Here is a 13,688-nt window from a genome sequence, read left to right as displayed (position 1 = left end):
GTGAGTATTCCATGGAGTTTGAAGAGATTTATTTAAATATTGTTAACAGCTTACAGGTTTTTGGAGTCTGGACTACCATCATTTTTGATTTACACGGAGATGCAGATTTCAATAATGTAATTTGTAAATAGATGGTAAATGTTGGCAGTATTTAACGCAGTTTTTTTTCCCAGCCATGACAACTGACTGCACAAAACTGGTTTTCTCTCCTCTAGTTAACCTTTTCCTCTCCTAAGCACTGAACTGCATAAATAATCTTGAATTATTCTAGTGTCCTGATACTTTTCTCTTGGTTAAGTCGAGGGAAAAAGCAGAATGCAGTTAGACACTTTATACATACATTCCTGTTCCTGTACCTTAGGATACTCATGTATGGGGAGAAAGAAGGTATGGAATCTGGGTCAAACCCAGATCACTTCTGATTTCTTTTGAGATTATCCACATGATTAAAATGAGTCAGAACAAAGGCTTCATTTAAATCGAGCTTTCATCGCTGAATTGCAAAGCAGAGAGATGTTCTGAATCCAGAGTTTTACTGGGTCACAGCAGTTCTCAAACTTGGTGCAAATACTTTATCATACCATCATTTTCAAGCCTGAAAAGAACAAACAGTATGTATATTTTTTAAGTTTATATAGTTTTAAGTAATCATTTATAAAAAGTATTTTGAATCCAACCTTGCACATAGTCACCTGGAAAGCCAATGATCAGTTGTCATTGCTCCAGATGCTGCTAAAAGACAATGCTAATAACAGGCAAGTAAAATCTGTAATCCTTAACTTCTGTAACAGATTGAAAAACTTCTTTTCTTTTTTTTTTAATGAATCATTACAATGAATCTGTGTATGACACAGTGCTTGTTGCCAAAGATACAATAATCAGTAAAGACTGGTCAGACAAAGTCATTGTATGACCATTTACTAGCTGTGGGACGCATGGAATATTTCTATTTTCTTGTAGCCTACTTCTAAAATTGTCAGCTAACTGTATTTGTTTGCTTTGGGCACCACTTTTGGTCAGCTAAAATGAACAGTTGGTTCTCCTTTCCTTTTTTGGGTTAGTTTCCCAGTGGAAGGCTCTGTAATAGTCAAATTCTGACCACCACTTTCTCTTTTAGACATGGCAGGGAAGAGCCTAACGTTTGCTCACCATCAGTGGACAAACCAAAATGAAAAGACACTCACCCAAGGGCAAAAATCCCCAAGCAGTCCTGAAAGACCCACAAAAATTAAAATCCTGGCCAAACACAACTCTGCAGTACAGAAAAGTCATCATCTCTGCAGAGAAGGGCCAGATGAAAATGCATCCATGGAGTGACAAAGTGATGGGGAAACTGGTGGCACACACCCCAGTTATTAGTGGCTCTAATCCTGGAGTGATCTTCATTCCCAGATTGCTGTTGATTTTGTAGTGAAAACCACTGTGAGAATGAGAAAAGTAATTTAGGATTGGGCCATCCACCACTCCACCTGCATAAGATACAACCATGCCTTAAAGACTTTATGTCCATCCTTTAAAGTCCATCAAAGACTTTAACCCATCCTTTTTGGGGATGATGGTTTATTTTTGAGTTTCTTAATGAGACTGGACAGAGAAGTTGTAAAACTTGTAAGAAGAAGTGTCAGCTGAGTCAACAAAATTGACAAATATTCCAGGCAAAAGGCAGAACTGAAAGTAAAACTGTGGTCACTTTTCTTTACCTTTAGTCACAGATTACAGGTTCTTGGAAAACCTAAAGTATGAGAGTTGCAATCCTTATTTGGGTTTCTGCTTAGAATTAGAATTAAAACTAGAGAACAGCTGGTTTTGGAAAGTATTTTTTCTGATTGTATTCCAATTATGAACATTATCCCTATAAAATAATTTCAGTGGATTCTTCTTTTTTATGTACTTTATGGAATCTAATGAAAACTTGAAAATGGAAGTGCACATTATATTTTTTCCTTTTTCCCAAGTTCCATGACTGTCTTGAGCTGCAATTGAGTGTTTTAACCTATTTCAGTGTTTTAATTGAGTGTTTTATTGAGTTTTAACCTATTTCAGTGTCTGAGGTCAGGTGTGTGCTGTGCAGCATTCTTACAAAGAGCTGCTCAGACATCCAAAATAAAACCTCTTCTCTCTGGCTCAGCAGAGAGAGTTAAAAAGCAGCTCCAGTCCCAGATGGATGCCTCTTTCTGGTCTGATTCAGAAATCCAGAGCTACTCTTTCTGATGCTCAGGCAAATTAGAGGAATTTTAAACCTGATACCTCATAGGAATTTTTCCAAGATCTTGATTATCTTGCTGCAGAAGTAGGTGGCTTTTCTTGCAGTGGAGGACAGGTTAAGTATACTGGAGAAAAAAAAATAATAGAGCTTGCTAGGGAAAGGAACACCATGAAAAATGATTATTTTCACAGTAAATTGGAAAACAAGTGTATTTTTGGTTGGATAGGGTTTTGGTTTTTTTTTCCATATTGTTTTCTTTTTCCCACAAAAATGACTTAGGAAAGCAAAATGTCTAATTCATGAATAGACATCTTAAAGGATTTTCCCTTCCTTGTAAAATCTGGGAATAAACTCTGTCAGCTGGACCTAAAGCTTCACATTCTCAGATTGAAATGTCAGTAACTACCAAATGATTCCAAGGGAAGAAAAGGCCTTTGGAACTCTGTAAAAGTTTATTTTATAGCTAACCCTGTAAACAGTGCAAGATGCATCAGGTGAACAAATGAAATGGCCACCTTCACAGACACTTTCCTCCAAGAGAAAATCATTAGAAACTGAGAAATTATAGCTGAGCTGAGATCCTCCTTAAGACCTTCAGAAGCAAACCCAAAAATGTCATGTATGAACATATCACATACACATTTATGACTGTGTAATTTATGACACATTCAACTGCTTGTGAGGGTCTGTTTTCATGACATTCTGTTCTCCTTAGTGTAAGTGCCTTACTGTCTCACTGAGCTATTTGGTAAAGCCCTTCTCAGAAATACCTCAATTTTTTTATTACAGAAATTCATAGGAGTATCTTTCCAGTCTGCAAAGGACTCACAGCAGCTGTGCTCAGAGAAACAAAAGCCATAGTGAATGAGTAAGAATGTGGAAGGTTCTTCACACAGTTGCACCCTGCCTTCCCTAGAAAGAAGCTTTCCCAAAAATACAATGTGTAGCAAGAGAGAATGGGCTGTCAAGAACACTTGAAGCAGAGGAGAGATGGCTGGCCTCATTTTAAAATCTTATCTGAAAACATTTCACACCTCTTGAAATGCTGTCTTTGAGTTATGCAGCTTTTCTGCTCTTACATCTCCAAAGACTTTTTTTTTTGTTTTGTTTTGGAGGAGAGGATGACATAAGAAAAGCCAACTTATTTTTGGTTCTAGAGTTTACCAAGAGGGAGATGTTTAAACAGAAAACTTCCAATGGAGATGTCACCACAATCACACACCATCACACTTCTGAAAACAAGTGTCCTTAAAATGAGAAACCCCTGAATGCATTTAGGAGTTCACATGATGTCTGCATAGGAGCCAGAAATTGTTCTTCTCTCTTGGCTGTGAGAGACCAAGATGTTAAAAAGTTAAAAGAAATCCAGTAATCTCCAAAATACAAATGCATACAGTATGCATAAATATATAATTTTTGTTTGTAAAAAATAATATGCATTTTAAAATGTTTTTATTTATGCTTTGCTGCTTCAGATAGTCACTTATTTACATCTGCAGCATGTTTTAGTTTATTTGCTATATAACAAACTTTGTAGTTCTTCTAATTATAAGAACAGTTCTGCATTTAAGGAGATGTTGCAGAGAGCTGCCCTTGCTTTTCTGCTGAAATACTCACTACCCTCTTATTTCATTCAGTGCTTTCTCAGTATCTCAGTTTGATTCTTCCAATACTCCCTGTAAAAGTGGTACTGCCCCAATGCAGGGATTCTAAACCTGGGGACAGATACCTCCAGTGACTAAAGCCTAAATGGCTTTAGGTGATTGCCAGTTTGCTTAGCTCTGCCATTATTGATTTTGTTCTGTCATTTTGTGGTTGTGGGCTGTTGGTTCTTTAATTGGTGCTCTTTATTTGGATTGTAATAGATGACATACCAGCATCTCACAGTCACTCCAGCTGCCTTCCATTTTTTTAAAGACAATTTTTGTCACTTTTTTCCAGCTAGTCCTAATGAGACTTTTCCCTGCAGTGTGCACAGAAGTCTCCATCAATATCCACAGTGCACGAAGGGAATATGAGGGAGCTGTGGCAGACAGCCTTGGTCACACAGTGTTGGGAGCTTTTACTGCCATCTTCATTTTATTTTTGCTGTCAGACATCTGCAGACCTCATTTGTGATCTCCGTGTCACCTTCCTGATCTCTGTGTCACCTTCCCAGGCAGCACACACAAGGAGAGAAGAGGTCCAAGGCAGAGAAGGAGGACTCTCTGCTCCCTTTGTGCCGTGTTTTGTGTTTCAGTGAATGCAGAGGCCACTGTGGCTGTGTACCTGAACTGGTAATTGTGGTGTGGATGACAGCCTTGCCTCACTCTTGCTTTGGGACAGCAGTTGGAGAGCTTTGTGTGTGGTTTAATGGGATGTTGTTTTGTCTCTCTCAGGCTCAGGTCACAGTGAATGGGAATTCTGGCACTGCTGCCAGCCCACTGAGTCACTTTCAAAGGCCTTTTTCCCCTTCTTCAGCTTACCCTCCACCAGCTTCACTCAATTCCAACATTGTTATCATGCAGCATGGCAGGATGATGGGTAAGCCTCACACGGAATTTTTGCATTATATATTACACAACATATTGTGATTCGTGTGGCAAAGGCTGCAAATAATTGCAGAGTGCTCCACGTCTAGAATGAAGGTGTTGTCTGTTCATCTACCTTGGGAAGTAAATAAAGCAAAAAAAGTAGCATTTATTGTTAGGTACAGCAGTTACTATCAAGTTTTATAACCTAGGTGTGTGAGCAAACCTCTTGAGAATTTTCTACTGGCTTTACCAAGGAAAGAGCATCCATCAAAACACCTCAACTCTCCAGCCCTTCCAGATTTTGCCTTAAAAACCAAGGGCTCACTTTGTACTTTGCTCCTCCTTACAACTTCCCTAATTCTTCAGCAGAAATACTGTCAACAAAGGGACAGGCTCTGGGCTTTTAAAAACCTAAAACCACATCAATCTAAAATTTGTTCATGGATTTATTTTTTTTTTTAGGGCATCTTTAATTTAAAAATTGAACACAAACCAAATACCATCAGCCTTAGGGTCTTTGCCAGTATAATCTCATTTTGCCAAGAGAATCATTCACTTGCAGCATTTTTCTACCAGTGTTGTGCATATTTAGAAAAAGATTATACATGCAAAATAACTTGAATGTGGTGCCACCGATTACATTTTTGTTGTGCTTGCAGGGAAATTAGGTGGCAGTTCTTGCTCTGAGACATCTTAGACAAATGCTGCTGTCATCAGAGTGATAAGTACAAAAAGCATATACATGGCTTACTCCACATCACAGACTTCTAGGTTTTTTAATTGCTTCTAGTTTGCTGATCTAAAGATCTGTTAATCAACTGGTTTGGATATACCTAAAATATGTATTTTCCCATGGCTTTCAGTCTTGTATGTTGCTGAAGTGCAGTGTTCCACAATAACACCCTGATTTAATTCTTTACTCATGTAGAAATCCCCCTGATGGCCTCAGTTTGAGGCCTATGAAGGATGAAGGATCAAATCCAAAACGTTTTCTAAATTTAACGTCATGCATTTTGGGAAAAAAAGTTCCAAATATTCAGATGTTTGCCACACAGAGTTGCCCCTCGCCATATATGTGTAGCACTGAAACATTTTACAGGATTTGAGCCTTGAGTAAACAGCTGGAGCAGCCATGCCAAATGCAGTGCTGCAATGGGAGTGAGCAGAAATACTCAACTTAAAATTAGAGCTCTCAGTCACCAGAGCTCCTTTTGCAGGCTCATATCACAACTCATAGTTTTTTTTTTCTTCAGAATAAATCAGTGGATGTTAATGGCCCGTGAAAGTCAATTTTAATTGTCACCATTAGGGTTAGAACATGTATTTTCCCTCCCTGCATTCATTTCTCCTGCAGTGGAACCATCTCACTGTACCTTCACTTGCAAAGAAGAGGCTTTGTAAGAGCAGCCCACTAATTTACTGAAACCTGCTGCCTGAAAGAATGGGGCAATATTCTTCCTGTATACAGGAAAAAGTGCATTTCCTGCAGAAGTGCAAATCCTCGTGCCACATCCCAGCACAGAGGTGGTTTTTTGTTAAGTAAAATTACTTTTAGAAGGAAATTTTAGAGGGATTTTAGAAGGAAATGGTGTTAGGGATGTATTAATTTAATTAGTTATAAAGGAAGATTTGAGGGGGAAGGGTAGAAACGTGGCAAGTCACTACAAAACAGCAGCATCTTGTGCACTACACCTCAGGTGCTGTAGGTGGGTCATCAGATTGCTCTGCAAAAATCATTTTTATGGGTTATTCATGGAGTCCCATAAACATATCAACACACCTTAAGGGCAGAACGCTTAATTTGTGTTAAAATGTCAAAATTAGTCTCTTAAAAATATTCATGCATCAAATCTTCATGTTTCTGAGCACATGTCACAGAAGTTTTTTTGTGTAAGGCCATTTGCTGTGCTTACAGAACAGCCATTTTCTGTCCTTTGCTAGACTTGGTGGGTGGAAGCTTTGAAGTTAAGTCACTGGTTTCCAAGGAACTGGGTAGAAAATGTGCAAAAGTTTGATTTATGGGAGAAAGGCTGCTGCACCTTTCTCAGTAGATTTTGCAATGGTTTTTGGGGGGGTTCTCTTTTTAGTAAGCAAGGTGTTGTGAAAAAAAGCTTCTACTCCAATTCTGAGTTTAATAGCTTGTGTGGTCCTTAAATAAGCTTATAATTTTGTTAATGTAGCATCAAGTAGGGCAAATCCCTAGTTAAGATGGTATTTCTTTAAAATAACGTGTATGTGGTGAAGATTGTCAGCCTTTGTGCAGCAGGCTGAAAGGGGAAGTGTGTTTTTATCTGCCAAGTGTGATTATTGTGTCATTACACATTTTTCTGTCATGTTATCTTTACAGAGTCCACAGAGACATACTCACAGCATGTTCAGAGTATTGGCAGCACCAGCACCAGCAGTACAATACCAATCTGTAGATCCTCAGAGGAAGAAAAAAAAATCACAGTCATTAAAGCTCCACATTATGCAGGGATTGGCCCGGTAGATGAATCTGGAATCCCTACAGCAATTAGAACGGTAGGAAATTCTGGGAAAATCTGGGTATGAGCTCAGACAATGAACTGATTGTTGGTAATGGGTTTTTTCACATTCTTCTACTCTTATATAATTTGGAATAAGGCGTGTGTAATCAGTGGCCTTGTGAATATAATATTGTGTGCTGACGAAAAGGAGAACGCTGATGGGAGCATAATTGGGCAACCTCCTGGTTCTAGTTTTAATTAGAAGTCGCCAAAATTTTGTGTCTTTCTTGTGTCCCTTGTAGTTCTTGCCTTTTGGGGATGTGCAGTAATTGCCTTTGGTTTATTTCTAAAATAAAGTTTATTCATACTGTATATATATATATATATATATGTATATATGTGTGTGTGTGTGTGTGTGTGTGTGTATGTGCAAATATTCCTATGCACATCTGTGTGTATGTATATGTAATAACCTTATATTTGTGCATTCCTGGGGCAGTGTTCTCATGCCATCAGGGCAGTGCAGAAATGCCTGGTTTTGTCCTTAGGGCAGCCCAAGGGAGCAGCATTTCCGTGGCAGAGCAGCAATAAATCCCCGTGCCCTCGGGTGACACAAAGAGCTGGGGAGCCCTTTTCTTTGTCATCATCTTTTGCTGGGCACTGCTTCAGTGGTCCCAGGATGTCCAACTGAAGAGTTTTGTTTTCACCATGCTGAAGCATTCTTTCCACTCTGCTGTCAGGGCAGCCTCTTCTGGCTGCTGCAGAGAGCACAGAGCACAGGCAGCACTCACTGACCTCCCCAGGCAGAGAAGAGCTGCTGTGCTGCACGGAGAAGGGGAGAGGAGTGGGAGCCAGGATGAAAGCAGCAGAACCCTTGCAGGTGAAGTCTCAGTGAGGTACAGGGGTGTAGCAGCTGTAGGATGTGTCTTGTCTGCCAATATTGGCGTTTGGGGCTATGTTGTATTGCCAAGAATTGCTTCAAGGGACTGAAAAACTAGGGGGGGGACAACCAGCAATTAATGGAGAGAATCAATAGGGAAAAAAATCAGGATAAGTAGGAAGATGGGGATAATTTTTGTAAGAATGGGGGAGAAACTCTGGCATTTCTCGGTTTATTTTTGATGTAAAAAAGTTGATACGGTCAGAATCTCTTAAAAACGAAGACATTTCTTTGCAGCAATGCTCTAGCTTCCTCTCCTCTTTATAAGTAAGTAGTCCCTTTGCTTTATCTTGGATATAGTAATTGGTTTTGTGCTTTTTTAGTAGCAGGTTGTTCTAATAGGGTGCATCATATCAGTTATATAAGATTATAAAAGAAATCCCCCTGAAGTGTGCCTAATGAAGCTGGCAGTCTGCCAAACTGTATTTAACTTTCAGGTTCTATGATGTGAGTCTTTCAGATTTTCTCCTAAAAGTGTAATTCAGTTTTAATTAGGACATTTTTGTGCTGGTTTTGCTCTGGGTTTTGTTGTGCTTCAATTTCAAGATATATCATGGTCTGTGATCTTAGTATTACAGAAATAATTCTCACAATGAGATATAAGTTAAAACTTTATGCTGGTGTGTGTATGTGTAAGAGTGTGTCTGCTGTCCCATTTTGCATCCTTTTTCTGCTTCCTTAAGACATAGCTGGTATTAAAATTATTTTCAAGATACTTGTTCAAGATTACTTTATAATTATATTGTATTATTACTATATAATTATTACTATATAATTACATTATGCACAAGTCTATTTGAGCCCTGTATGCCCCAGATGAGCCAGAACAAAGTTGGTTTAGGTGTCAGCAAAAGACTCAAACATGCTGCACCTTGAAAAAGCACTAAAACTGCATTTTCCATGAATAGTAGAAGGTAGGGTGTATCACTTTCCCTTTCTCCAAGGTCAGGAAGCAATCCAAACAGGAATCTTCTCCCAGAAGCTTCAGCCTCAGTCCATCTGAAGAGAGAAATTTTCCAATTATCCATTGCATGTAAAATTTAGAAGTTTCTTATTCTTCCATCTTTGTGGAAATTGCAGGAGTCTATCTAAAAAATCAGTAAAGGAAGGTGCAGGGGTGATTCCAAAAGTTTAGCGTGTCACTAAGAACTCTGGAGTATGTGTTCCATGCTTTGAGTGCTTCTCAGGATTAAAGAGATTTTTGCAACGTATGATAGTCTCCTCCAAGTCTGTCTTTACTCTCAGAACATGGTTTGTGGCAGCTCTTTAGCCAAGGAAAACAGAAGGAGGTTCTCTTCTTTCTATTCCTGCTAACCCATCGTGTCTCAGGCTTCTAAGGGAAGGACTCCTGTAAAGCTTTTTCTTCACTCAGAGCCCCCATCCCGTGTTAACATGTTTCCTCTATCCACTTTAGCTCCTTTTAGCTCTGTCAAATGCAGGTTTAAAAATTCAGATTGTCGTTAGTGCCAAGCCCTGCCCCAAAGATGGTCAAATTCCAAGACACTAAAAATGAATGCTCTGAAAAAAGAGAGGGTAAAATGCTGCTCACTCAGAAAAGCATCCAGTCAAATATAGCAGCATTTACCACCAACAGGGACCTGGGAGAGGAAAAGCCAGATTCACAGAAAGCAGTAAGACTGCACTGGATTAGTCTGTCCAAAATGATTGCTTTAGATCTAATTATCAAAATTAATCTGTAGATTGAAAAGTAAGAATGAAAATAAAAAATCAAATCTCACTAGGTTTCTTTTTCCATGCTGAATGATTTAATGAGCTTGAAAATAAACTAAAATACAAAGCCCCAAAAAGCAGAGGTCCACTGAAAGTCTCAGTATATTCGGAGTTGGAAAGGACTCTCAAGGATCATTCATGCATTAGCCCATAGGGGGATCCAGGCATTATGAGCACCCTGCTTCCACCAGCTGAGCTCATCTCAGGATCACAGAGGCCTCCTTGAATTGCAGACTTCCTGATGGATGATCACAATGCTGCAGTGATTATGGACTCTCCTAAGAAGCAACTGCAGTTACTTATGTCCTCTCCGTGCTATTTGGCTGATGGTTTTTTTTCACACATGATGATACCATGTTCCAGCATTTCACTGCGGCAGCTGTGATATCTGCAAAGCAGGGTGGTGTCTGAGTGGCTTTGTGCATTGTGAATGCTGCTAATCCCTCACACAGTGTCAGTGTGTGGGACCAGGGAATATAAATGGAGAAAATGCATTTCAAAATTAATGTATTCTGGTTTTTAATCCTGTCTGGTTTATCACTTGAAGTCAAGTTATTGGCTGAGGGTTGAAACCCTTAGGAGGGGATTGCTGGGGACATGCGATAGAAAGGAGCGTTCAAATGTCCAGAAAAATGTTGAGAAACCTTCTTCTCTACTCATATGGGAAATTCTCCATACCTGATCTCTGTGTGGGAGCCTCCTCTGACTTTGTGGAGCACCAGGCAATGCTTGACCAGCAGCAGTATTTCTGCATTATTTGCAATTTGTTCACCCACCACTGGTTGGAAGACTCTTCTTGGTTCAATACCATCACAAAGGCAGTGAGAATCTCATGGGACTGTTGCTGTGGGAAATGAGGAGGAATTTATTTCCTTCAGACCTCCTGGAATTGTAAACTTGTGAGCATATATGATCCTGGAGCACCAAACAGCATTCTTGTTTAAGTCCAGCTAAAGTATTGTAACCAGAGTTCCACTAGTATAGATAATTAATACCTTTAGGGAAACAATATTAAAATGACCCAAATCTGCTTCTGAATAACTTGCACTTGGCAGAACTCAGCAGGATTGGTAGGTGGGGGAAGGGAAATGCATTATCTGGAGACAAAACTGAATCTCCTTTATCTCTGTCTTGCAATTAGGCCTAGGTAAAAAGCAGCACTCTGCTTAATTTTTTTCTTAGCAAGGAGATTCCCCAGTTCTTCGACTGACTTTCAGCTCTTCTTTTAAACATTGTTCTAATATTATTAAATAGAAATTTTATGAGAACTCTCTAAATGAGTCCTCTAAATACAGTAGTGTTTGTGCCTATTCCCTTACAACAAGAGCTCCCCACTGTAAACAAAACATATTTGTTATGTACAGATAACCAGTCATCATGGCAAAGGTGGGATTTAGTAAAGGTGGCACTGTGGGGTGAGCACCTGCAAATCCCCCCAGTATTCTGTAGGGAAGAATTTGTAGATTTTCACTTTTCTGGTCAAGAGGAGTAAGCAAAGTGATTGCAAATTTGGTATTAGCTGCTGCAAGATAACGCACTTCAAATTTGGTCCTTTGGGTTTTCCCAGTGTGCCATGAAGTTTGAGCACAGTGGGGGTTTTGTTTGCCCAGAGAAGCTGTGGATGAGAATTTGATGATCTTGAAGGTCCCTTTGAAACCAGGCCATTCCATGATTCCATGATTCTTTGCATTACAACTTCTGCTTTTCTGACTACTGTGGGATCAGTAAAATTTTAGCACTCAAGAAGGATAATACTGAAAACGTGTTTGCTTTTGTGTTAATCCTTTCCTGAAATATTATCATTCTACCTCAAAAAAATGGCAGCAAAAGAGAAAATTCAGAAGGGTAAAGAGAGAAAAACAAGCACAAGCAGGTGTCAATATGAGCAGAGGGAACCTTGGGATTACTTAGTTTGCAAAAGTGAGGATAAGTATAATTTAATGAGTGATTATTGAATAAGTTACAATTAAGTTGTCTGTAAAGGGCTTTTAAAATTGATAAAAGGAGTACTCTTGGTTTGCAAGCCAAACATTAACTCTGGAATACAGTATGAGCTTTTCTCAGCAGTGTTACAAAGTTTTTCTGCATTATTTAGCAATTCCATTTTGAAAGTCATTTAAGCTGGAAATTGCCAGGAGGTCAAAAGCAGCTCTTCTTACATGCTTGTAATCATAACTTCTGTTATGATATCGATATAATTTCTGTGGTATTTCTGTTTTCCTGTAAAGAATCTAGCATTCATCAGTGTCAGATATCGGGCACTAAGATGATGAACTCTTGATCTTGCAATAATTCCTATGCTCTGAACCATTTTACCCTCCCAGGGTCAGAGTCCAAGACTCACTCAATTTTCAGTCTCTTCCAGAATTTGTTACAGGAATTCCTCGATAAAATGCATAAATACATTCAAAATACATGAAAATTATTATTTTTAATAGGTAATAACATATAATATTTCTGTCCAGAATAACAGTTGAATGTCTGATCCGATCTGTACACGTGGATATTTTTATTTTGTCATTAATGGTTAAACCTGTATTTTTTTAGACAGTTGACAGGCCAAAGGATTGGTACAAGACAATGTTCAAGCAAATCCATATGGTTCATAAGCCTGGTGAGTATGTTCTTGTCTTTGTATCCTCCTGTCCAGTTGGAGGGATGAGAAATTGTCTACTGTAAATCTCCTGCCATCTGTACTGCCTTTCTTTTGGAGAACTCTGGTGTTAGAACAGCGTGGGCTGGTAAACAGCCTGGTTTAAGCATCAATTTTATGCTTGAATTTAACTGTTATCATAGAATATCTTAGTTTTGCTGAAAAGGAGCTGTGGTGACACTGCCAGCTGTAATGTCCTTTCTGAGTTGGCCCAAGGGTGTCAGGGAACTGTATAAATGGCAGTTACACTCATTGCACCTCCAGAAGGAAAGAGACTTTATTCATCTGAGGTAGAGCTGACGTTCAGTACGGTCACACAGAATGTTGGTGGGAGAATGAGGAATGTAGGCAGGAGAATGTTGGCTTACCAGCTCTATTTTGAACACTAGTCACACAGGAGATATTTAGGGTTGCCTTTTGTGATAGGAACAACAGCTTAACAGTCTGTAGCAGAAGAAAGCTGACAAAAGGAAGGAAAAGAACAGACAAAAAGTAATTTGCAGTTTGGTGCTAACTTAGTGAGTATGCAATATGAGTGACACGACCAGAAGATAAAATACAACAAGATGGAAAACCAGCCTAAGTATAATGGGAACACAGAGTCTTCCAAAAGCACCTGTGAGATGAGGAAAAAAAAAAATACAGTTCTTGATTGCCAACCAGTCTTCTGTTTGTATTTCCAAACCCAGAGCTCAGTTTCTGTGATGAAGGGGCGTGTGTGGCACTACTGTAACATCTGCATTTCTTTTTGTAGATGACGACACAGACTTGTATAACACTGCATATGCATACAACACTGGTAGGAATTATTCCATATTCCAAATGATGCTTTTGTTAATGCCAGCAAGTGATGGTCTAGTTAACTCTTCACGCTCGCTTTTGTAATGCCTGTAGACACACTTTTGATTGTCTTGTTTAATCTCAGTTGTTCATGCCTTTTTTTCCCCCCAAATGAAACAAGTTTAATTTTAGTTTCGTTCTTACTACAGACATTAATTGCAGCTGTGGAACTCTCACTGTAGAAAGATGCACTTAGCACTGTGGTTTCTTGATGACATTGCGTTTATTTGCACTAGTGATGGTTAGTAACTCAGCCTTTTCTTACAGAAATAGAAAGGGAACTACTGGGTGAAATTGAAAATACTAATTACTGACATGGAAAGACAAAAAGAGTGTC

General features: G+C 39.0%; 1 protein-coding gene across 6 annotated transcripts in view; it reads left to right on the top strand.

Annotated features, from left to right (window-relative positions):
- Positions 1-13,688, top strand: part of SORBS2 (sorbin and SH3 domain containing 2) — a 71,921-nt gene that overhangs the window by 11,590 nt on the left and 46,643 nt on the right. For 2 of the 6 annotated variants that reach the window (XM_066316907.1, XM_066316906.1), the window contains exons 4-7: positions 4,585-4,729; positions 7,067-7,242; positions 12,406-12,472; positions 13,266-13,310. In XM_066316907.1, coding sequence (XP_066173004.1) covers positions 4,585-4,729; positions 7,067-7,242; positions 12,406-12,472; positions 13,266-13,310 — 433 coding nt within the window. Of the gene's footprint in view, positions 1-4,584; positions 4,730-7,066; positions 7,243-7,997; positions 8,068-12,405; positions 12,473-13,265; positions 13,311-13,688 lie in introns of those variants that run through there. The other 4 variants (XM_066316905.1, XM_066316909.1, XM_066316908.1 and 1 more) reach the window with 3 other exon arrangements.

Source organism: Sylvia atricapilla, chromosome 4, assembly GCF_009819655.1.
Source record: "Sylvia atricapilla isolate bSylAtr1 chromosome 4, bSylAtr1.pri, whole genome shotgun sequence".
NCBI classification, from domain to species: Eukaryota; Metazoa; Chordata; class Aves; order Passeriformes; family Sylviidae; genus Sylvia; species Sylvia atricapilla.
Note: the sequence above shows the minus strand (reverse complement) of the source record. Positions and strands in the feature narration are given on the sequence as shown.